The 22634-nt window shown below is 40.1% G+C and overlaps 1 protein-coding gene across 1 annotated transcript in view; it reads left to right on the plus strand.

Annotated features, from left to right (window-relative positions):
* TRPM5 (transient receptor potential cation channel subfamily M member 5) overlaps nt 1-22634 on the plus strand; it is a 51829-nt gene that overhangs the window by 17046 nt on the left and 12149 nt on the right. Inside the window, exons 7-19 of the mRNA XM_074884590.1 lie at nt 1909-2089; nt 4537-4601; nt 6429-6620; nt 7933-8035; nt 8890-9008; nt 9632-9979; nt 12388-12519; nt 13638-13761; nt 15792-15937; nt 16709-16821; nt 18255-18350; nt 20736-20994; nt 22287-22405. Coding sequence (XP_074740691.1) covers nt 1909-2089; nt 4537-4601; nt 6429-6620; nt 7933-8035; nt 8890-9008; nt 9632-9979; nt 12388-12519; nt 13638-13761; nt 15792-15937; nt 16709-16821; nt 18255-18350; nt 20736-20994; nt 22287-22405 — 1997 coding nt within the window. The remainder of the gene's footprint in view (nt 1-1908; nt 2090-4536; nt 4602-6428; nt 6621-7932; nt 8036-8889; nt 9009-9631; nt 9980-12387; nt 12520-13637; nt 13762-15791; nt 15938-16708; nt 16822-18254; nt 18351-20735; nt 20995-22286; nt 22406-22634) is intronic.

The following is a 22634-nucleotide window of genomic DNA, read 5'->3' on the forward strand; positions in this document are numbered from 1 at the left end:
ATCCACATTAGCAAGGAGAAAAACAAGCCCTAGTATCAGTGGATCCCTCCCATCTCTTCTGTGTTAATGGTATGCTTTAAACATTGAAAGATCGCTTCCACATTTTCAGAGAGTAAATAGGAAAATCCCCACGGGCCTTTTTCAATTCGTTGTTGTGCCTCCGGGTCCTAACCAAAGGCCAGATCCTTGGCGAGCAGGCTTAATGTTACATGGCAGCAGAAGATAGGCACGCCCTCTGTCAAAACAAAATTGGAAGGCAATTTAATTGTGTCAAGAAGCTTTCTTGATACAGATAGAGGGGAGGTAAAAGAAATTTGTTGCACTTGCTGTTTGTGAATGACGTGCAGATTTACTGCATTTTTTCCTGGAACAGCCTCTAATGTTGCTACTCCTCCCAGAGTGGCTGACAGGGAAAGAAGCCATAGGAACGCACCTGATTATAGCCTTTTTCACCTTGCTTTGAAGGAGATTTCTCCAGTTGGACTGTATGCAGCTTCATTTCAGAAAGCCACTTAGGGGAATGCTATGCAGTGTGCTCAACTCTTCTACCTGCAGCATGAAGGAGCTTGTCCTCTGGGTTTTTTAGGTTTTTTTTATGCATTAGTAGTACTGCAATGAGCTCCTGGTGACGTTCACTGCCTCACCATCATCAGCCTTAGCTGTGGAGAAGAACCTGGATAACCCCTGGGTTGGAATTCCCCCAGGATTCCACTGGGCACCTGCTCTGCTTAGCACACACTGCCAAAAGCTGAGATTAAGAAAGGCTCTACATAAGATCTGGCTCTTAAAAACCAGAACATAAATCTCTCTGCCATACCTTAATGACAACTAGGTTACTTGCCTAGTTATACTGCTGTGTCTGGAAAGGCTTTAACACCTGTCTGTGTCCACGAAATTAGTGGGAGGAAAATGCAATACACAGGCCCAACAGCCAAGCTGACGCTCTGAGTTTTGTTCATCAACTCAAAGGCTGCAGGAGTTGGAAGAGAAGCACGATAGAAGGAAACGCAGATTTTAAACAATTGTTTTAATCTGGTTTACTTGCAACAGGACAGTGATTATGAAGATGAAAAAGAATAAACAGGCATTTACAGCCTGGCTAGGAATTTACAGCTAGGAATGATCAAAGTGGATGTACAACAGTAAGAAAGATTTATTAAGGAAGTAAGGGGAGCTTGAAAAAATGTGTGTCTGGATGACCATATGTAGCACAATCCTTAGAACAAAAGACTATAATGGGGATTCTGTTTTACACAGATAGTGATTTTATGCAAAAATTCATTCATAAATAATTTCAAGATACAACGTCCCTCACCCAAAATAAGATCACACTTTCTAAAATCTACCTGTCACTCACTCTTTTAGAATGCAATTTCCAAACTGAGAATAACCATTAGACCTCAGATAACCCCGTCAATGAAATAAAGCTGCATTTAAATTGATATGGACATATAGCAGGCTAACTTATCTACTGGGCTAAATATGGGCAAAACGCTACTGAAATGAACAGCTTTGCCCCTGTTTATACTGGCTGAGACTTTAGTCCTCCAAGACATTACAGCTCCATCCACAATTATCAGGTCTCATGGCCCTTTTCTATTTATCCAACAAACATTTCCAAAACCTCAGAATGAATGCCTACGTTCCAGAGGTGATGACTGATGTCACTATATTTTGCAGAGCCCAGAAGGGAACCTTCAGGAACTTCAGCTTTCAGTCCTGTCAAGTCTGGCACCGTGTGGGGGGAACACGTTGTCCTTCTCTACCCTTTTCAAAGAGAGTCTATTCAAGTGTCCCAAAGGTGGTGTGCTATGTCATGGTGCAGACAACACAAAAATGGAGATGAAGCACATAAAAACATGGACTGTGTTTTGTAGAGAACACTAACATCTTTCCTCCTCTCTCCAGAATGAGAGTCTTGTACACTACCAATCAGATGATAATATCCAAGGCCCACCATATTCCCTGGACCACAACCATTCCCATTTTATTTTGGTGGATCACATAACACCAGATGAGCCAGACGGAACCACTAAGCTACGTCTCACCTTGGAAAAGCATATTTCAGAACAGCGTACTGGATATGGTGGTAAGGTGACTCTGTATAGGCATGCTATCTTGAGTAATACTGATGTTACAGTGACACTTCTGGGCCCCAGCCTTATCAAAGGCAAATCTAGTTCTCAAACTGGACAATCATCTACATAGGCAAGATCAAGTAAACACATTTGTCATTATATAAGAGGCAGAACTAAGGTGACTTCTGAGGTTGAGAAACCTGCTCTTTCAACCAAAAATCCTGACTTTTTCGCATCTCCTTAAACATAGCTCAAAGCTGATCTTCAAAGCATAGCTCAAATTGCCTTGAAACACAACAAATGGAAAACAAATCCAGATTTGAGTGCCTTAACCAGTGGCTCTAAGAGATGGATGTTCATTGTTGTATACTTTTATCCCCTCTTGCACACAGGGTCTTGAATTGCTCCCACGCTGGAAGAAAAGACTTGTTCCAAAGCCCTCTGAAATATTTTAAGCCATATTTATTTCAGGATAAAAATCTTATCCTGGGTAAACAACGTAGCATCTAATGGTCGTCTAAATCTACATGACCTTTGTTTATAATGAGAACTGAGTATTGGGCAGGCCTCCTACTGCTATTTGTGGAAAGAATTCAGTTGTATTGCTAATACAATTACTTTTACCTTCCCTTTGTTTCTGCAATACCTGCAGTGCTAGTGCAGCTGAAACAGAAGGGAGAGCTCACTTACTTGCACTTGTATGCATCAGTGGAATATTCAATTACGTAGCCCATAGTATAGTTTCACAGATGTACCTGAGAGCATGAACGCACCCACAGAATGGTTATCTGGTGACTCAGATAGGAAAGACCAGAGGTGGACTGCAATGGTAGGCTGAGGCCGAGAATTAGAAAGCAGCCTCTTTCTGCTTGCAAAACAGATCTGATTGAACAAATCTCAGTGGAACAATTTTCTGTCAAAAAAATGCTGATTCATTTGACAAATATTTCACTGGAACATACTGAATTCAGTGATATCTTCTATAAACAAAACCAGCGTCGTTCATTTAAGCTCATTTATATTCAAACTGAGCAAATCTATGTGGCTTTACTGAAGGAAAACACTTTAATAAGGTCATGCAGAATTTCCCTATTTTAAAAAATATCTAGAAGTCATTCAGAGAAAATTTTTGAAATGCTGAATATTCTTTGCAATTAAGGCCTTCCCACCTTTCCAGCATAAAGTCAGAATCCCTGCCCACCCCCACGCCCAGCTAAATTTTATCTAAATCTACAGTAAATAAAGTATATCTGAAGCCATAAACACATCCTGAGGGACCTGTAGTCACAGAGGTCACTCTTCAAACTAGAACATCACCTTATAGAGGTATGGCAATGCCATGCCATTCACTAAAACAAATGAAGTTACTTGCCAAGCATGTCCTGGCTACAGCTCAGTTCTACCTTATCTCTGTAGTCATCCCACAGCAGGTCCAACAAGCAGTAAGTGGCAATCTCTGCTCTGGGAGATCTACAAAGGGAAACATCAAAAAATTCTTTGAACCAAATGCCTTTTATCTTCCAAGTGAAAGAGGCATTCATCTCATGATGCTGCTGCTCTGATTGAGCTCTTTTAGGCCAATCTGTAGTCACTTTTGGATTACAGAGTTCAGCATTTACAGTATAAACCATCTAGAAATAAGCGTCCCCTGTGGGAGGATGGCTGAGGACAGGGATGCCTACATCATTTCTTCCCCTGCTGCCGTGACATGTTAAATATTTCATTAGCATTTCTTTTAAATGTATAAGATTATGTTATTAATAGTCACCACATTAGACTGTGCTGAATGAAAGTTTAAGCTGTTTAAGCAGAGTAAAGAGTATATGGTTCCTATCAACTCATATCTGACTCATCTCACCCTAGCTGGTCTACACAGTCAGCCTCTTCATATTAAATCCTCCTTTTATCAGGCTTTTCTCCTGGATTTCACTACATCTTGCCACATCTGCTAGGCACATGCATAACACCTGGGACAAACTGACAGCTGTTCACTTCTAACTGTATCTTAATATAAATAACGGTAGCTGCCTCTCTGAAAACCTAACAATCTTGTCTTGAACCCTCGTGCAGCTCGTTTACTCCACTATCTGATCACCTTGCAGTAAATACATGACTTAAAAAAGTCAACAATGCTATGACAGAAGTGCCAATATCCCTGTTTTGCAGCTGAGGTGTATTGAGGTAAGAACAGACCGAACTGCTTGTCAGGGATCACACAAGACATCTGAGGCAAAGGTGTCTTTGTCCTGACTCTTAGACTAGGACCCCATCTGCCAGGCCACAGGGTTATTTTCTTCCTTTGCCCCTTGCTTCTGCAGTTGCCTGCCATCTGCAGGCTCACGTTTTGGTACCTACCAGAACAGCACATAACAGGAGAAGTATTTTCAAGGGGTTGGCAAAAACACAGTGGTTTTGAGAAAGCTGTGAATTTTAAAAAATTAAACCATCTGTTTCACAGGAACAGGTAGCATTGAGATCCCTGTGCTTTGCTTACTGGTAAATGGAGGACCAGGCACACTTGAGGTAAGAAGCTGTTTGCAACTTTAGAAGAATCAACTGGTGCTAAGTAATTTATGGAAAATTCGGCTGCATGACAAATACGTGTATTAGCACTTCACAAAGTCAAAATTCAGATATACACACCATTAAGAACTGAATTCTGTTAATATTAAATTTGCCAGTATTTGTTTGGGAGAAATACTTCCTTTTGAATAGGCACCAGCTGATCATGAAAGCTTCCATTGCCAGCTCGTACAGTGGGAAGAAGGAATCCACAACCAAAACAAACCTGCAGAAGCCAGCTCTAGATCTAGCAAAATAGAAATTCTGTGCTATTACTTGAGATCACATACCAAAGAAAAGATTCATCATTCAATGCTGTCCAGCAGCAGTGAGACAACTGCCTCTGTCACAGAGCTCAGAGGAAATACAGGACCAGGTTTGCTAGATAGGCCATTTAAAACTATAGTGTCTAGTTCCACTGAGCAAAAATATATTGTAGGATAGAAGGCTAGGGAGTTGTCTGCTAGCAATCATGTATCTTCTTCAGTGAAGGGTCCGTTTTCATTTTTTCCCAAGTAGTTCTACAACTTAAAGAACCTGTTAACTAGGAGATACTCTTTGATTTCTATTTTACTTCTACTGGCTATTTTATTTTGCTACTTTGTAGCAGCCTGTAGGTCCATGTGGCACTTTTTTTTTATATAATCTCAAGTGAAAAGGAATACTCTACCTTTAGAGAGACATTTAACCATAATTTAAAGTTTCCAAGTGATGACACTCTGCCACACAAGCTGGCAACCTCTTTCAGAATGACGACTCATTTCTGGTGATGTTTTCTAGTTTCAGTTTCCAGTCCCTGTATCTTGTCGTATCTTTGTCAGCTGGACTAAAACACACACTGCTATTAGAAATCTCGCTGTTTAAACTAGGACTATGTCACCTCTTGAGCTTTCCTTCTAGAAGCTAAATACGGCAGTGCGTTCTGTATCTTGGGTGTTAAAAAAAAAAAAAAAAAATCACATAGCACAACCTATAAACCCTTTTCAAAGTTTTAAAGAACAAAGTGACTTGGAGACCAAAGGTGACTGGCTAGAGCTGCCCTAAATTTACAGGTGCTGGGAACGGATAACTGATTGCACTTTTTTAGAATGTCAGTTTCTTAAATACAAATTGGATAACGCACACCAAGGGCTACAACAGTTGTTAAAAAAAAACCTAAAAAAACCCCCCACAACCTATGCAACAAGAAAATCAGTTGTTAGATTCTTAGAGTCTCATTAGCTTCTTGCATAACTCCAGAGTAAGAAACAGATTGGCAGCAAATAGTCATTGTTGCAGTTTGATGCCATGGCCTCTGCTTTTCTGTCTCAGCAACCTGCCTGACTCATTTTAATTGCACAAGAGAATCATCAGCCTTTAACTCTTGTAGTTTCCATGCTTTAGTGGTTTTTTTCCTGTGGCCCAATGTTGTACCCCCACAGGCAAATTCCTGATTTTCAGAACATATCACCAGGTTTAGCAGCCAGAAGAGCCTGATGAGAATTTCTGTATAGTGCTCCTCCTGCACTTGACTATGCTGAAACACAAACGGGGGGGGGGGGGGGGGGGGGAGTCAGGATGCTTAGCTACTCAGCAGATGCATCATGAAAAGAAGTATAGTCAGGGGTCTATACATGGATGACCTGCTACAGAGCCAGCAAAATCCTGATAGCTTAGCAGAGTCTGGATGGACTCCATAGTGAATCTGGTTTAGGTACATATTTATACCTAATTTGCAAGAAATCCTTCTTTTGAATAAGATTTTCTTTCCATATATGAACTCTAAAAATGTACTTTTTTAAACTACAGAGAATTTGCAGCGGTTTGGAAAATTCTGCTCCCTGGCTTATCTTAGCAGGGTCTGGAGGTACAGCTGACATCTTAGCTGCATTCATGAATGACCCACAGCTTATCATGCCAGAAGCTGTTGAAAAGCAATTTAAGGAGAAGTTCCCTGCAGAAAGCTTCTTGTGGAAGGACATTCTCCAGTGGACAGCAACAGTGAGCTCTTATGTTTGATAATCACATGCATCATGTTCACAAGTTCTCTCCTACCATTTCTAGCATCGGTAGTCCATTCAGTACAGGTTTGACAAGAAGCTACCCAGAAGTTTTGGGTACTCCAGTGCTCTGACACTAGTGTCATAGAGTACCTCTCTAACATTAAAATCAAGTGCTCAGTTGATCATACAAACTACTTTGTCTTAGTGATTCAGCTGAACACTTAGGGCTCTGTCCTTCCTCAATTATTTCCTCAAGTAACAGCCAGCACCCAGGAACCCCACAGTCCTTCTGGAGGATATGAAGCATTATTTATATTCCACAGCTGTGGAGCTTGTGCAGCTGTGACAGAAGAGACCTAATTCATGATCCACAGCTGTTAAATGGAAACCTAATTGGGGATAAGCATGAATAAATTAAAAAGAATGAAGGGTGTTTAGAAATTCTCCTATCTATTGTCAGTTATGTGTGTTCTTAAAAAAGAAAGACAAACCAGATTCACATATTTTCCTTACTCTTTGTTTTGAGGCACGCTTGCTGGGCTTAAACCACTATGCAGAAGTGTTTAAGAAACAAAAAAACACTTTGAGATTGTCTTTATGTAAAGATTGAAGAGCACTGTGTGCCTCAGCGATAAATCAAGTCCACTCAACCTGACACACTACTACTTCTTTGCAGTCCCTGCCATAATCCTTAGCTTTAAGAATTTCACATATTAATTCCATTAGAGAGAACTTTGCCAGATCACTAACACAAGGGGATGGAAGGGCATCTAGAAGCAATATTGCCGGATGCTCACAAAGTCTCAGTGCAACTGTGCTGCGAGAAAGAAAACTCAATAAATAGAGAAGCAGAAGAGTACTGTATATATCAATATTTGATAACTTTTACTCAAAGAAGATTTAGAGACTATGCTTTTAAATAAACAGCTCTGAGAGCAAAACTTAAATGTCAAAGCAGGAAGAGGTAAAACAAAACTAGTGGTATGCTGGCCACAGCATGACTATGAGTCAAATAAGAATGAGAGTTAAGGAAGGATCTTTTAATTAAAGCACTGCTCTCGTTCTCAGGATATCTAAGTTCTGTTCCTCTTGTCCTGCTGGGTGATTTTAGAAAGGCAGTAAGTCCCTCCTTGCCTTAGGACTTATTTATATATGAGAAACTAATGTTTGTCTTCTTGCCAAGCTTCAGTTTATAATTAGAATATAAGTTTTTGGGAAATAGTGTATGGGTGATCTCCACTGGGCTCTTAGGCATTAAAATACAGCAGTAGGACAATGCATAAAATGATTTTTGTTTCCACTCCCAATAGATTCGGAACATTGTTTCACACCAACATCTTCTAACTCTGCACAACTTTGAGCAGGATGGTTCAGAAGAACTAGACACGGTCATTTTAAAAGCTTTAGTAAAAGGTAAGAACAATAAACACAGCACAGCGTAATGCTTGTCTTGACTTCTATGCCATAAATGTATTTCCTTCCTGTCCAGTTCAGTTGGCCATTGGATCAGATTTCAGTTCTGATGCAGAGTTCTTGTTTGACAAATTAACTGTGAGAATTACCATAGCTCTTGTAACCTTGCTTTAAACTAGTGTTTGCTTTTTAAACTCATGCTATTGTATAGTACTATTTTAAACATTCCTTTATTTCACTACTTGCTTGTCTTAGTAGTAGAGGTTATAGAAGAACTGAAATGCACTGGAGCAGTTATTCCAGTTACAAGCTATTAAAAAAAAAAAAAACCAACCAAACAAAACCCAAGAAAAAAACACAAGTAGACCTGAACTGCCTTAGTTCCAGAAACAATCCATTTCTCCTATAAGAAATCTTCACTGTATCTTCTGAAGGAAGACATTACTTGCTCTGCCACCCATTTTAGTTTGTGCTAACTTAATTGTTTGTGTTAGCTTAAATTTAGCATGAGGAAAAAAAAGACATTTCTAATGTGCTAAATGAAACAAGACAAAAACAACATCCAGTCCTGTCCCCCACGTTCTGCAGGCCAGGGTCCATCTTAAAATCCTACAGACACTTTAAACTTAATGCTTTAATAAAGAATTCAGCTAGCAAAAATTAATATTTTTTCATATTAGTATTTCTTAAGTTAGGAAAAAAACAATGCTGTGAAGAGTTCCTGGTTAAGCAGCCCACAGATCTGTGACAGCTGAAAGAGAGCTTATATTGCTAATCAAATTACTAATACTATATTGAATTAAACATAACAAGTGTAAAGTACTGAGTCTATTTGCCTTTCCTATTTTTGCCAGCCTGTAAAAGTCACAGTCAGGAGGCTCAGGAGTATCTGGATGAACTGAAGCTGGCAGTGGCCTGGAATAGAGTGGACATAGCGAAAAGTGAAATATTCAATGGTGACGTGGAGTGGAAGGTACCAGGTTTTATTGCCTTAGAGGACAATCGGTGTATAATCCAATGCATACAGGACACTGAAACATCCTGAGAGAAGGCTTCAGTTTTTAACACTACCTGTGTTCTCCACTAAGAGATTGGGCAGTGGTAGTATTCTTCCTCAGGCTGTTTATCTTTCTGGTCCCCTACATGATAATGGCTAAAGATAGAGGAATAATTTGGTGGTTACAGCCTCTTTCTTGAGCTCTTTGGGGGCAAGAATCTTCCCTCCTTCTGTACAAACCTTCAAAGCAAACAAACCTGAGCTTACAAAGCAAAAGAAGCATGCAGATATTACCATTAGAAGATGGTAGGAAGAATGTCCCTGTTTCCAACTGCTGTATAAATACCCAGTGCGGTGGGTGCCTAACATCACCACAACTCCTCTCCTACAATATTCTATTTGTGCTGACATTTTAACAGTAATGCTTACACAGACATTTTGTCACAGAGAAATGAAAAGAGTTCTAGCTCTCTCTCATTGTACCTACTGTTGACCTGGCAGAAGATAAAATGTGCATGTCCTCATATGAAATCTTACTTCCCATCTCATCCATCTATGATCAGCCTCCAAAACTTCTTTTCTTTTTCCCTTCAATCTAGTCCTGTGACCTGGAGGAAGTGATGATGGATGCTCTGGTCAATGACAAACCAGAATTCGTAAAATTATTTATTGACAATGGGGCTAACATATCTGAATTCCTGACATATAGTCGTCTGCAGAGACTCTACTGTTCCATTTCTCAGAAATGTCTCCTTTATGAACTTCTACTGAAGAAACATGAAGAAAGCAAGCTGACCTTGTCAGGACCCACTGGTCAACAGCATCAGGAGAAGGAGATGTGCCCACTCTTCACTCTCAGTGAGGTCTCTAGAGTCCTCAAGGATTTTCTCCATGATGCATGCAAAGGCTTCTATCAAGACCTCAGACATGGAGGGAAGAAGAAATCTGTGAGTTACAACCTTCCATCATAGCCCTTCTCCCCTCCAATTTAGAATTTAAACAATTTTAACTTGGTCTAGCTGTTGGAGGTGGGGCAAGGAAGGGAAGAGGAGAGAAACAGTCACTTCAATTTCTTATTCCTTTTTTCAGCTCATTATTATTACAGATAAAATGGTTTGATCTTTTTAATTTCAAAATTAAAAAGGAAAAGAAAGGAATTTCTAAGGTTGTGATTCTCCCCCTCCGCATGTGGGGTTTTATGCAAGGTTTTACTGTTCCTTGAACTAGTGCTAAGATATGGCCTGTTTCAGGATCCACAGAGGGCCCTGTACCTCGCACTCTTCTAGCCCAGCTTCCACAGACCATTCCTCGTTCTAGCACCTTGCACGTGGAAAAGAGTCTGTTGATGTTATTAGCCTCACATGCGTAAGAACAGATTCAATGAAAGATACATGGGGAATATGAAGAGATAGATTTACGTTTGCTATGGAGTAATTAGACAAAAATAGCAGTCTGCATTTCTCATAGAGAACTTCAAGCAGAAGTACTTGAAAGACAATATTTTCTAGGAGAAAGACAAGCAGGTGATGGACATTTTCCACCCTAGGTCTGAAAATGGTAATCTTTGTCTGTAAAACTATTCCCAGATTTATAGTGTGTAGGAGTAGATTGGATATTCAATAATGTGCAGTACATGATATCTACCTTTAGATCATTATAGTCTTGTGAGTGACATAACACACAGCAAGAAATAAGAACAACTGTGTGAAGTGGCCCTGGCAAGCACCCTGGCCAACACATGGCAAGGGTAACATCTGGTGGGTACCACTGTGGAGGGTCTGTGGTGCACTGTCCACAATTATGCAATAGATATATCAGCATTTTGACAGAATATTTAACATTGAAACTCATGAGTACCAAAGTTCTTGCAAGAACATGGGAAATAGTTTGGACACATGATTTCAAAACAGAGAGGTATAGAGAAATTTTGTTAAGATCAGAGTTTTAGACAAACTAAACAATTAAACCTTTTGATATTTGCCAGGTTCTAATTTCATCTTAAAACTGTTTAAACTAAAAAAAAAAAAAAAATCAACTAAAAAAAATTCTCACTCAAGAGCTTCAGTCACTTTTGCTCCAATAAAGCCTAGCTAAATGAATTAGCAGTACAAAAAGCTAAGTTTGAATCTAGTCAGGATTTCTTTGTTCACAAGGACAGACAATTTGGGGGAATGCCTGTGAAGTCATTAAGCAGACTCCGACTTACAAATTTTACAGAAGCAAAAATTTGCCTCCGAATCTCATTTACCTTTGTGGGCTTTGGCAGTAAGTGAGCTAAAGCCAAGTGCTGTAAATAAGGCCCAATTCACATACCAGATCACACTGCCTGCTAGCTTTGTTCCTTTAAAAGCTTCTTCCCGTGGCTGCCACCAGCGGCTCAATCCCATTATCACTGGCAACAGAAAGAGCTGTACTGGGATACCGGTGTCACTGCTGCTAAATTGTGTGCCTTATTTCAAGTTAAGAACTAGTGGTTACAAAGACTGATGAGACTTTTGGGATATCCGTGTCTCCTGCAAGGATTTCAATGCAATTCAGGTGATTAAATAGCTCATGACAAACTGAAGGAAAAAAACCAAACCACCAACACCCCCAAAAAATGTCATTAAAATAAATTTGAACAGAATCCCATCATTTAAGCGATTAAAAAAACATAATCTCACAAAAAGTTGTTTTATTAAAAAAGAAAAAAAGTCCACTCTGGCTGCTTCTAATTAACACAAGAGATATAAAGGCAGTTTTTAAATATACTTAAAACTCACAACTTGACCTAAGTTGCCATACTTCCTCTGGAGAGTTTTTTATCAAATGCTAAAGGAATAGACAGTGTTCTACTTAAAATACTCCCTGCATGAGGGAGAGGTTTCTCAAAGGAAAGAGTAAAAAGAGGGTATTGACGTACTCTATTCTTGTCATGTACAGGGCCTTGGCGAGATTTATTTCTGTTGAAATAAAATGCCTTTTGTTCCCTTTTCTCTGAAACCATGTCCTCTGCAGCAGTTGAGCAGAATCCAGTATAACTGAAAGCAAGCTCAGATTAGTTAATCACAGGTTTGTCTTGTATGATATTACACACCAGCAGCGAAACCCTGAAAGTCAATGAGAGCTTTACCATTGACTTCAATGGAGTCATGGTTTCATCCAGAACGTTCTCACACATATTGAGTTATATTGGGAACACAAGGGTCCTTTGATTCAGTACAGAATGAACTAATTACCTCTCAGTCCTACCGAAAAGAAGAAGAAAAATCAAAGAATATGAAGTAGCCAGCAAGGCCAAGAGCAGCTTAGATCACGTCATTTGCATGGAATGAGACTGCAAAGCAGGTTTTAATTTCTACAAACCATATTTCAGGATGAAATGAATACAAAGCGATTACCTGGGCACTTGGATATGAACCAGAAAAGTGAAAATCCTTGGAGGGATTTGTTTGTATGGGCAGTACTTCAAAACCGGCACAAGATGGCAAACTATTTCTGGGCTATGGTAAGCTTTGAGCTGTAGCTGCTTCAGGTGAAATATCAGCATATTTCAACTATACGAGATGTTTTTTGCTCAGCCTGGCAGCTCAGATGACAGATAAGTTTGTTTCTAAAATACGAGATGTGGCATTTATAGGGTCTTTCATCTCCATGTGGCTCATGCCAGCCAGGGCCAGAGGGCCTGACAGGGAGGGAGGGCAGAGCAGCAGCCCGTGTACATCGGCACAGCCTCAAACACTGCTGATTAACTTCAGCTGCAGAGTTGGCCCTCCTCTTCCTTGCTGCTGATGAATCACCACTCTCAGTCTCAGGTTTTGTTCCTTCTACAATAGGTCAATTGTTTGGGTTCTAGCATGACGGTGCAATCGAGCATCTTCAGCTTAAGTGACAACAGCATCACACTCTCAAAGGCTGAGCTTCAAGCTGGCATAATTGGCTCCTGTTTTACAATCCCCCACAACCGAGGCCCTGTGTCTTGCATCTGGAGTGCAGTGCCACAGCTTTCCTCCCTCCACAGAGCCAGACACAGCTATTGGGCTCCATCCCTGAGCTTCCAGACAGCTGCATCTGGCACCCTTCAGCCAGGGTGTGTGTGTGTGTGTGCGTGCAGACACATCTGCACCTTGCAGGGCCTTGTGTCTATGGAGCCCTCTTACCAGAGGGCATGTTTCTCTGCTGTATGCCACTGTTGTGCCTCTGCCAGCTGTGCTCTCTCCTTTCCCAGGCGCCCTTATGCAGGGTCTCAGCACAGCCATGTTTGAGGTATCTTGGCACTGTGAGACTGTTTTGCTCTATTTCCATAACGCATTGTTCGCCTTTAAGTCTTTGACTGCTACCCCAAAACAGGTTACCCCTCTAAGGTCAATCAAACCCAGAAGTCTCCAGCCTGATAAGGCACAAGAACTATCAATATGTGATTTTCAATTCTCAAATATCACCAAAACTGTAGTTTCAATTGACATTTTGGACTTCCAAGTCTATTTGAGGGAAGATTCTTTGAAGGGGAGACGTGCATGAATTATTTTTATTTTTTTTTGTTAGAAGTGTTCCTTAGTGAACTCTCCCCAGTTCAGAAATGCCCTCCAGTGTATGGTAACAGCAGCACCTCTTTCAATCCCACAGGGTCAGGAGGGTGTAGCTTCAGCTCTGGCAGCCTGCAAGATCCTGAAAGAGATGTCCCGCCTGGAGACGGAGACTGAAGTAGCTCGTATAATGAAAGAGGCCAAGTATGAGCAGCTTGCTGTTGGTAAGCAACAGCACCTTTTTAACAGCATCAAAAATTTAAGAAGTAACTGCCATTGGAAGGCAAGCAAGTGAAAAAAATACTGTTTCAGTTGTAAAAGGTCAACTGTCATGAATAATTTAACAGCTTTGCAGCACAGGCAGTCCCAAACATTCAAATACCACAGAAGGACTTAAAACCCAATCATTTTGGAAAAATGAGTGTTCCAAGACTGGCCCCTGGGATGCATGGAAGAAGTTACTGCCCTCCTGCATATTGGTATTTTCAGTATCTGATCTTAGTACAAGGTGTGTTACAGCGATGGGCAAAATAAACAAAACACTTCCAGGCTCACAGCAGCCTGTTTTTTCTGCAATATCAAGCTTGCTCTGTAAGGGCCACTAGAGCAACAAGTTTTAAGGTTTGTCTGCTGCTAAAAATAATTCAAGATTACCTCACCCAGAAGAGGGCTAACTGCACTGCAAAACTGCAGTGAGGCTCAGACTGGTTTCGCAGCGAACAAGCCGCCCCTCCCTACAGCAGTAAGAATTCAGGCATCTGCAATGCTGGAGTGCCAAGCTCTCTCCCCTTTGCCTGGTTTAAAACCAGACATCTGCACACAAACTTCTCTGCTGATCTGCCTTCAGTCTAATCTGTACCTAAAGGTAGCTCTGCTGAGAACAGAGGGCTTTAAAGTATGCCACACAGAAACGCAGGCTCTTTCCTCTTAGAGCTAGCACATCAAGCAGCTGAAGGCTCATGCAGCCATTGCTACATTATTTACACACAGATCACATTTTCCCCTCTTCTCACAGGACCATTATTATTTACAAAAAAATAAAAGTCAGGTTCTCATATAATCACAGGGCTCGAGTAATTAAGTCATGGAATTACAAGGCCTAATCCAATACACAGAAGTCTACTCCTTGGCTTTGGTAAGTATTAGATCAGATCCTCAATTTTAATTTCTGGCCCAGATAACACTGCCAATATTAAGTAGAGCGAACATTCTTTAAGAAAGATAAATACTGCATCAACTGCAAAAGAAGTCTATATCAGCTTGTTTTAAGTGAACTTGATCCTTTCCCCAGCCCTCACAGTGTAACAAGGTGTAGGCTGACCTAGGAAAGGTACTGCGATAACCAAGTGAATCAGCAGAATGAAACAGACACAAGAAGTCAGATCTTGTCTAATGAGAAAACCTTGACTTTTTGACTGTTTATCCTAGTTTCTGAGCTCCAGGACCAGCTTTTCTGGAAACAGAAGTACTACACAACACACTACCAAGTCTAATATTATTTTATATGAAATAGCTATGTCTTAAAACCAAGGATTTGTTGGCTACAAGGCAAAGCTGAGCTGCTGCTTTTGTTTAGTCTATTCAGGAGAGTGGGGGCAGCGTGACAACTCACCCTTCAAAGTGTAAGAGGATCACCCAAGAGATACAGTTTTGTTTGATATTGTCTAAAGCTCTACATGAGGCAGCTACAGATGAGGGACTATAACAAATACTGACATGTTTCCAAGAAGTTTCTTATGCTGTCTGTAGAGGAACTGAGAAAGAAAAGGTTCTCCTCAGATCAAACAGCAATAAGAAAAAAACCCAGAACCCAAACCTGTTAGAGGTCCCAGACTGAGAAAGGAGCATGCAGATAGAAAGAGGAGAGAGGAAGGTATCAAGAGATTTACTCCATACCTTCCTGCAAATAGTGGGAATGTTAAAATTACAGTGATTTTTTTTTTCACCAAGGCAAATCTATTTCATCTGGCCTCTGCCCCAATGCATGTACACACATGCATAAAGCCATAGCAATTTATTCTTGTGTCCAGCACCATTCTTCTCTCCTCCCACCTCCTTTTAGCACTCTTAGGCTCTTTTCAACTCCTTCAGCCTTGCAGAAGTCTCTGGTGCAGCAAGGAGCATCTGGCAGTGCTCAGGCTTTGCTGCCACCATGCTGTGCCCTACACAGATCACTCTTGCCTTACATTCATTTTTAAATTTTTTTTCTCTTAAATCACAACATCTGTTTGTCTACGTTTCCTTCATTTGGCAGAACTGTTTAGTGAATGCTACCACAACAGCGAGGAGAGAGCATTTGCTCTGTTGGTGAGGAAAAACCAGTACTGGAGCAAAACCACCTGCCTTCAGCTGGCTACAGAAGCGGATGCAAAGTCTTTCTTTGCACATGACGGTGTCCAGGTAAGTTTGACAGACCCTTCCCTCACCACCTCTAGCCCTGGGGCCTTTCAGCATGATGGTAGACACAAAAGAAGATAACACAGTAACTGAACGACCCCATGAAATGTATTCCCCTAAGAGGCATTCTTCAGAGGGAACTCTTCCCTCTCCCTAGCACCATACGAAGAGGGCGTTATACCGCATCCTTGACAAAACAACACAGTTTCCCCCTTCCCCTCCCTTTCATCCAGTTGGGCCGCAGACCAGTGCGCTGAGGAGGAGGTTTAGCCCCTAATCCATCCTGTGCTTCTTCTTCCTTCCTTGCTCACAGAGAAGCATCAGGAAAGCACTTTTGCCTGAGGCATAACAAAGCTGCTCTAAGATGTGAGGTAACTCCTTGTTCAGATTCAAGGAAGAGCTCACTGATAAAAGTTAAATCAAATTACTGTTCAGCTTTGTCCTCACAACCTGAGTTCTCTCCATATATGCAAAGCTAAATTAAGAGTGATAGTGCTTTTAGCTCCCAGTGCCTGACTTGCACTTTCTTAGTACTACAGATGTTGCTTAATTCCGCTTGACTTGCTGTTCTTTCCACTGTCCTCTTCATAACTCTTTGCATACTCAACAACATCTGCAGAAGGATGAGCAGAGCACCTATTTGCTCTGAAGGTGTGCCTGCTCTTTAGGTTTCCGGAGCATTCACTGCCTTAGAAGCCACAGAACATAGGTGCACTTCATCTGCATGTATGTTTTTGTGATGTTAAAGCCACCTCTTATTTTCTTGACTTTCAGGCCTTCTTGACAAAAATATGGTGGGGAGACATGTCTACGAGCACACAAATCCTGAAGCTAATCTGTGGATTCTGGTGTCCTTTCCTAATCTACACAAATTTAATAGCATTCAGGTACAAACATAACTATTTGGGTGCGAGAGATAAGTAAGGGATGAAAAATAGCCATAAAAAATATCCAGACTCAAAATTTCTCATCTACATGATAAAAACAGTAATATTGCCTCAGAGTGTCAACAGAAGGACTGCACCACTATTAACCAAATCAGTTTTCTATGGGACTGAGTGATTTGTGTGTCCTGTGCTAGTGCCTATTCTAATACTTAAAAGATCAATGCCACGGTTTCATAAAGATCACTTCTATTTTGCACAGTCCACAGGAAAGCCTGTTGGAATTCTGTCAGCTCCAGTTTCTACACAGTAATGTGTAGAATATCTCCAGGTGTAGCACCATCTGCTTCTAGATTTGGAGATGCCTGGTTCAAACCTCAGCATCTTATCTAGAAAAATAGCCATCATAAAGCAGCATTATCAGCCACAAACCTTGATAACTGTAAGTCAAGCTTAAAAACACAGGACTGACATGAAATCAATTAAGATTTTCAAATTCAACATCTTATGAGGTCTCTGTTAGTCTTCTGCAGGCATAGCTTTGGAGTTTGCAGTTTTCAGCTTTTTGTCACAGTGAAGATGGTTAGAATCTGAGGTTTTCTTAAAAAAAAAAACAAAACACCACCAAACCAAACAAACAGAAAAGAAAAGAAAAAAAAGCAGCCAAGATGCTCAGACAGCCATAAGAATCCAGGAACTGAGACTTTAAGAAAACCTCCTAATATTGTGAGAATCATACACAAATCAACAGAATTGGCATTATGGAATGACATCCTGTTATGAAATGTATGTTTCTTAACTGCTAAATTGCTTAAAAGCAAGAGGAAAACTTGTTTGGCACTGCTGACTTAAGACTCTCCTTCTGTCAGTATCACTAAAGATGACCTACTTGTCATAGCGGCTGCCAGATTCACAAATTCAGGTAATCTCATGTGACATTTTGGCAAAGTTTTAATGGAAAGGTTTAAATTATGATTCATAATCAAAGAGAGCCTTTCCAAATTTGTTCTGTGGAGGACATTTTTTGCCTCCTTTCCCTGGAAATGCAAGAGTTGACACCATGTTCCCTACTGCTTCTGGCATTTTCTCTCAATTGCTAGTAAGAGTAACCAGGAACAGAGCATTGGGGTATTGGCTTCTAGGACTGACTGAGGGGTTTATTTCTGCTCAACTCCTAATTAATTTGAGGAAACTGAGCATCCTGCTCCATTTTTGTGAAGCATGCCAATTATCACTTCTCTGAATCTTGTGGGTGACTTCAGCCTTCTCCTTACATATAAACAGAATTTGCAGAGGTAATGATTATGCATCATTTGATAGATTCCCTGTGGAGCAAGTCCAAGAGAAGTCCATGCTAGCGGATCTGTAAGAATGCCATTTAGTAGTGGAAAATTGCTAACCATCATCTTTCAACTAATGAGTTTATTTCCTTACAGTGAGGAAAAACAATCAAAGAATGAATCAGAGCCATTTAGAGAGCTGGACAGTTTAGATACAGAGAGGACTCTGTTTTTTTCCAAGGAAGAAGATCGGTAAGTTTAAAACCATCCGTTAATATAACTTTTGTGACAAAAATCAAAGAACAGGACACTTCTTGTAGATTAGTGACCAGCTAATGATCTAAGGAGCAGTTGAAGGACCAAGAAAGATATTGCTCCTCAGAAAGTGCTGTGCCCTCTGATTACTGCTGTTGTTGCTTTCTAAAAGGAATATAGAAAATAAACAGGGATATATCACTGTTTTAAGGAGACACAACTTTACTTGTTCTGAGCAGGTAATTGCTACAGAACAAGGAATCTGCTTAACACCCAGGGAATCAGAAAGCATTTCCTGAGATTCCCTTCAGCTTGTGATGGCTGATATACACTGGATTTAGGAACTAAGCCCCTATCAGATTACTGAGCTGAGCAGAAAGAAGGTTCTCAGCAAAACCTTACATTATTTGAGTGCATCACTACATACTTTCCTACAAAGGCAGCAACTTGCAAAAATCAGCACCTGGGAATTTTATATTAAGTCAGCTTCTCACCATACCAGTGTTCCTCATTTATATTTTTAAAGATGGGCCCTGAGGAACCCAAAGTACAACACAGACATGAGTTAGAGGGAGTGTTACACAAATGAGTAACTGAGCACAATGATTTTGTCAGTTGCTTGTGGTCATTCATAGATCTGTGATTCAGAACTTCTGTGTCCCACCCTATACCTTTGCCACACACTCATCACCAAAACCTGAGAGGCCACAAGGGCTTAAGTCAGGACAGGAACAATTTTGATTAGTACAAAGTCCTCTTAATGGCTAAATAGTGCTAAATAGCCACTTGTATTAAGCATGTGTTTTCAATAATTTAAAGAGAACTTCAGAAATACATGAAAAACAGTAGTGAGGAAGCATCATCCTTAGTATGAAGTGCTGGACCAAGTCAGAGTTATTAGGTTCTATTTTTACCTCTGGCATTTAACTGCCAGTGTATTGGAGAAAATCATTAGTTCTTCTCTCTCCTTCCCTAACCTATAAAACAGGTGTAAAAGCATCTGCCTCTTGGGAGCTATTTGTAAGCAATGTCATAAAGCACTTCCATATCCTGAGTGAAGCGTTGTTTGGTCATTACATTGTGCATTCCAATTGCCATTATCTTAGCAATTTATTATAACAAAGAGGCTCTCTCCCTCCCAGATCTATTTCAGCATCTTACAGTAAAGCTGCAATTATCCGTTTATGATATTAGCCTGTTACCATGGGAACGTATCTTATGATGTCATAAGATGAGAGGTCGTACAGAATCAGGCACATAGAAAAGACTGGCCGTGAGGAAGAACTTTTCCTTGTAACAAATGTATTTAATAATTAGCAAGAATGTCAGGGGAAATTAAAGAACAGTGAAGAGTCATTGTTTATTTTTTGTCAGGTGAAATCAAAAACATACCCTAGTGTGCACATCCCTTGTTACAGATCACACCTCTCAGAGTCAGAATTGCAAAATTAAAGATCCAATAACATCCCTAGTTTACACAGGAGAGCAATTTATGTGGAAACAAAACCTCACACTAAGACCAGATTGCTATCAAATACAGGGAACTCGCATTTTCTGCACAGGATCATTTCCATTGCCAGTAGATAGCACTTCATGTTTCAAAACACAGCAAAAACGACTGTAGATGTACAGGTCAAATTTCCCTTCAGTTACCAAAATACTTGTGTAATTCCACAATAGTCAAAGACTACCTTAATAAATAATTTATGAGGTCAACCTTTTCTACTAAAAGGTATCTATATTACTTTTTCTGCAATTTATTCTAATTTAGTTGTAAAGGGCAAGATACCAGCACTTACAGTTGTGTCAAGGTCTAAAGTATTCCTTCACTAGTTCTCTCAGACTTCAGTAAGGGTAGTCAAGAAAAACAATGCTTAGCATGATCCAGCACTTTAGGGACTGGGTCAAAAAAAAAAGGAATTGCCTAAAGCCACAGCAGCAACAAGAACTTCTGCATGCAAACACTACAAGAGTTTTTTAGAGCCAAAATAATTGAGAACTGACTCGCAACCTGCATTGGCCATTTGCTTTTCTTTCCTCTTGTTTAGGAGGATGAAAAGCAATTAGCCCACTTCTCCCTCTCCCTGTGTGTTTGTACTACATGCAGGAACACAATGAAGTTACAAATCAAATTAACACAACAAAACTGAAATAACAAGAATATGCATTTAAGTCTGATGTGACTTTGTTTTTTGAAACCTTCTTTTTGACTTATTTCTGCTATGGTAATGCGATTGCTCTGACTTCTATAGCCTTCCTCCCTGCCACCCCCAGCATCTGCCTGTTACTATCTTACAAGAAGCTTTATATAGAATAACACTGAGTTCCCATGAACTAATTTTATGAAGTCGTCATCAAGCCTATATTCTTCTTGTTTTGCAGAGGAAATGGTAAATTGGAAAAGCAGAACCCTTCTGAAAACACAGCGTGGGCGGCATTCATGTTTACCCGGTGGAGAAAATTCTGGAGTGCCCCTGTAACTGTATTTATGGGGAATGTTATAATGTACTTTGCTTTTTTGTTTCTATTTACTTATGTCCTTTTACTGGACTTCAAGCCACCTCCACCTGAGGGTCCATCTGCTAAAGAAATTATACTTTACTTCTGGGTTTTTACCTTGGTCTTGGAAGAAATCCGACAGGTCAGTAACCTACAACGTCTTAGTAATAACACAGTAAAACTTGAAGCAATATTTTGAATAGATTTACAACCTGTATAACTGTACAAAGATTTCCAGTGTCATTTTGCACAGAATAGCAATACAGAACTTACCTTATCCAGAGCACTCCACCTCTCTCTCCCCCAGGGCAAGCTCCTCCTCCACCATATCAACCTGTAGCTCCACCTCTGTTTTTCCATCCTGCTCCAGCTGTAGCTAAGTCAAGCAAGCAGCTAAGATTCAGGTGTCCTTCACTTTGCAAAGTGTCTCTCTGATTTCATTCCCCAGAACTCGGTCCTCCCACCACAAATAAAGTAAGTTGGAAGTTATATTCTACACCTGGAAACACAGCAGACAACTCTACATCATTTTAAGAGATTCTTCCCCACTGGGGACTGTTTAAAAAAACAAGTAAATTAATTCAGATTATTTGTGTTTTTCCTAATATACTTCTCAACTCAAAACATTAGCAGATATCTTTTTGGTTTGCTTTTCCTAAAAAAACCCAAAACAAAAAAAAACCCCTCTTCTCTATTACTCTCCCAGTTACTGGCTTTGGAATGTCCTCAGCTCAAGAACTGAAATAATGTGTGAACAATGGTGCTAGTGTGTTGCCAACTGTGGGTGCATAAAGCTGTCCTCTTTAGACACAAAAAAGCAGTTATAAACATTTACTCTAGAGGAACAATTAGGTGTTCATTATTTAAGCAATAGGAACAGTGAGGGGTCCCAGTTTGTTACAATTTATTTGAAATTACACAGCAAGGCCATAACCAGAGGAGGACGTGGAAAATATTTGGATCAAAGAACATTTCATTATAAACCTGTAAAACATGAAGAGTGCCAGGCTAAAACCCAATTAAGACACCCAACCTTTTGCCTAGATAATCAAATGTGCACTCACTGACAATTCCAGTATACAGATGCCAAATCTGTTCGTGCTGTTTAGCTAGCAGTGTCTAGAAACTGAACTTTGACTGGAAGGTCTTGTATTGTTTAACAGCCTGAATGCTGACAAAATCTTAAATCAGGCCTCAAAAATTCTTAAGGCTAATATCACAAGAACAAAAATATTTTTTTTCTTTTTCATCCAACTTTTGTGTTTTAAGGCAGTAAAACGAGCTTGTTTTCAAGCATTTTTTCCTATTACACAAGGAATTTCTTTTTGCTTTTTGCAATGGAAGAGACAAAGGAAACAGGTATTATGTTAAAACTCACAATGAAATAGTGAAACTGCAAACAGATCGATACCAATGATTATTTCTCTTTTTCAGAGTTTCTATACAGATGAAGACACAAATTTAATGAAAAAAATTAAACTGTATGTGGAGGATAACTGGAATAAATGTGATATGGTGACCATATTCCTCTTCATAATTGGGGTCACCTGCAGGTATATGTCTGTTCCATGTGATGTAGTCAGGCTCAGTAGCAAGGGCTATGTATGTCAACTGACAGGAGAGTCTCATGTGCACATGAGGACAGGTGTGACATTTACTTTTACAAGATTTGAGACGTGTTTCTGCAATGAAAGCCTCTAAAATTCTGTGGAATCATAGGAGTTGCTCCAGAGCCCACAGAAAGTCATATTGGTATATTCAAACACGTGAACATAAAAGCTC

This window comes from Strix uralensis, chromosome 15, assembly GCF_047716275.1.
Source record: "Strix uralensis isolate ZFMK-TIS-50842 chromosome 15, bStrUra1, whole genome shotgun sequence".
In the NCBI taxonomy this organism is placed as follows: domain Eukaryota; kingdom Metazoa; phylum Chordata; class Aves; order Strigiformes; family Strigidae; genus Strix; species Strix uralensis.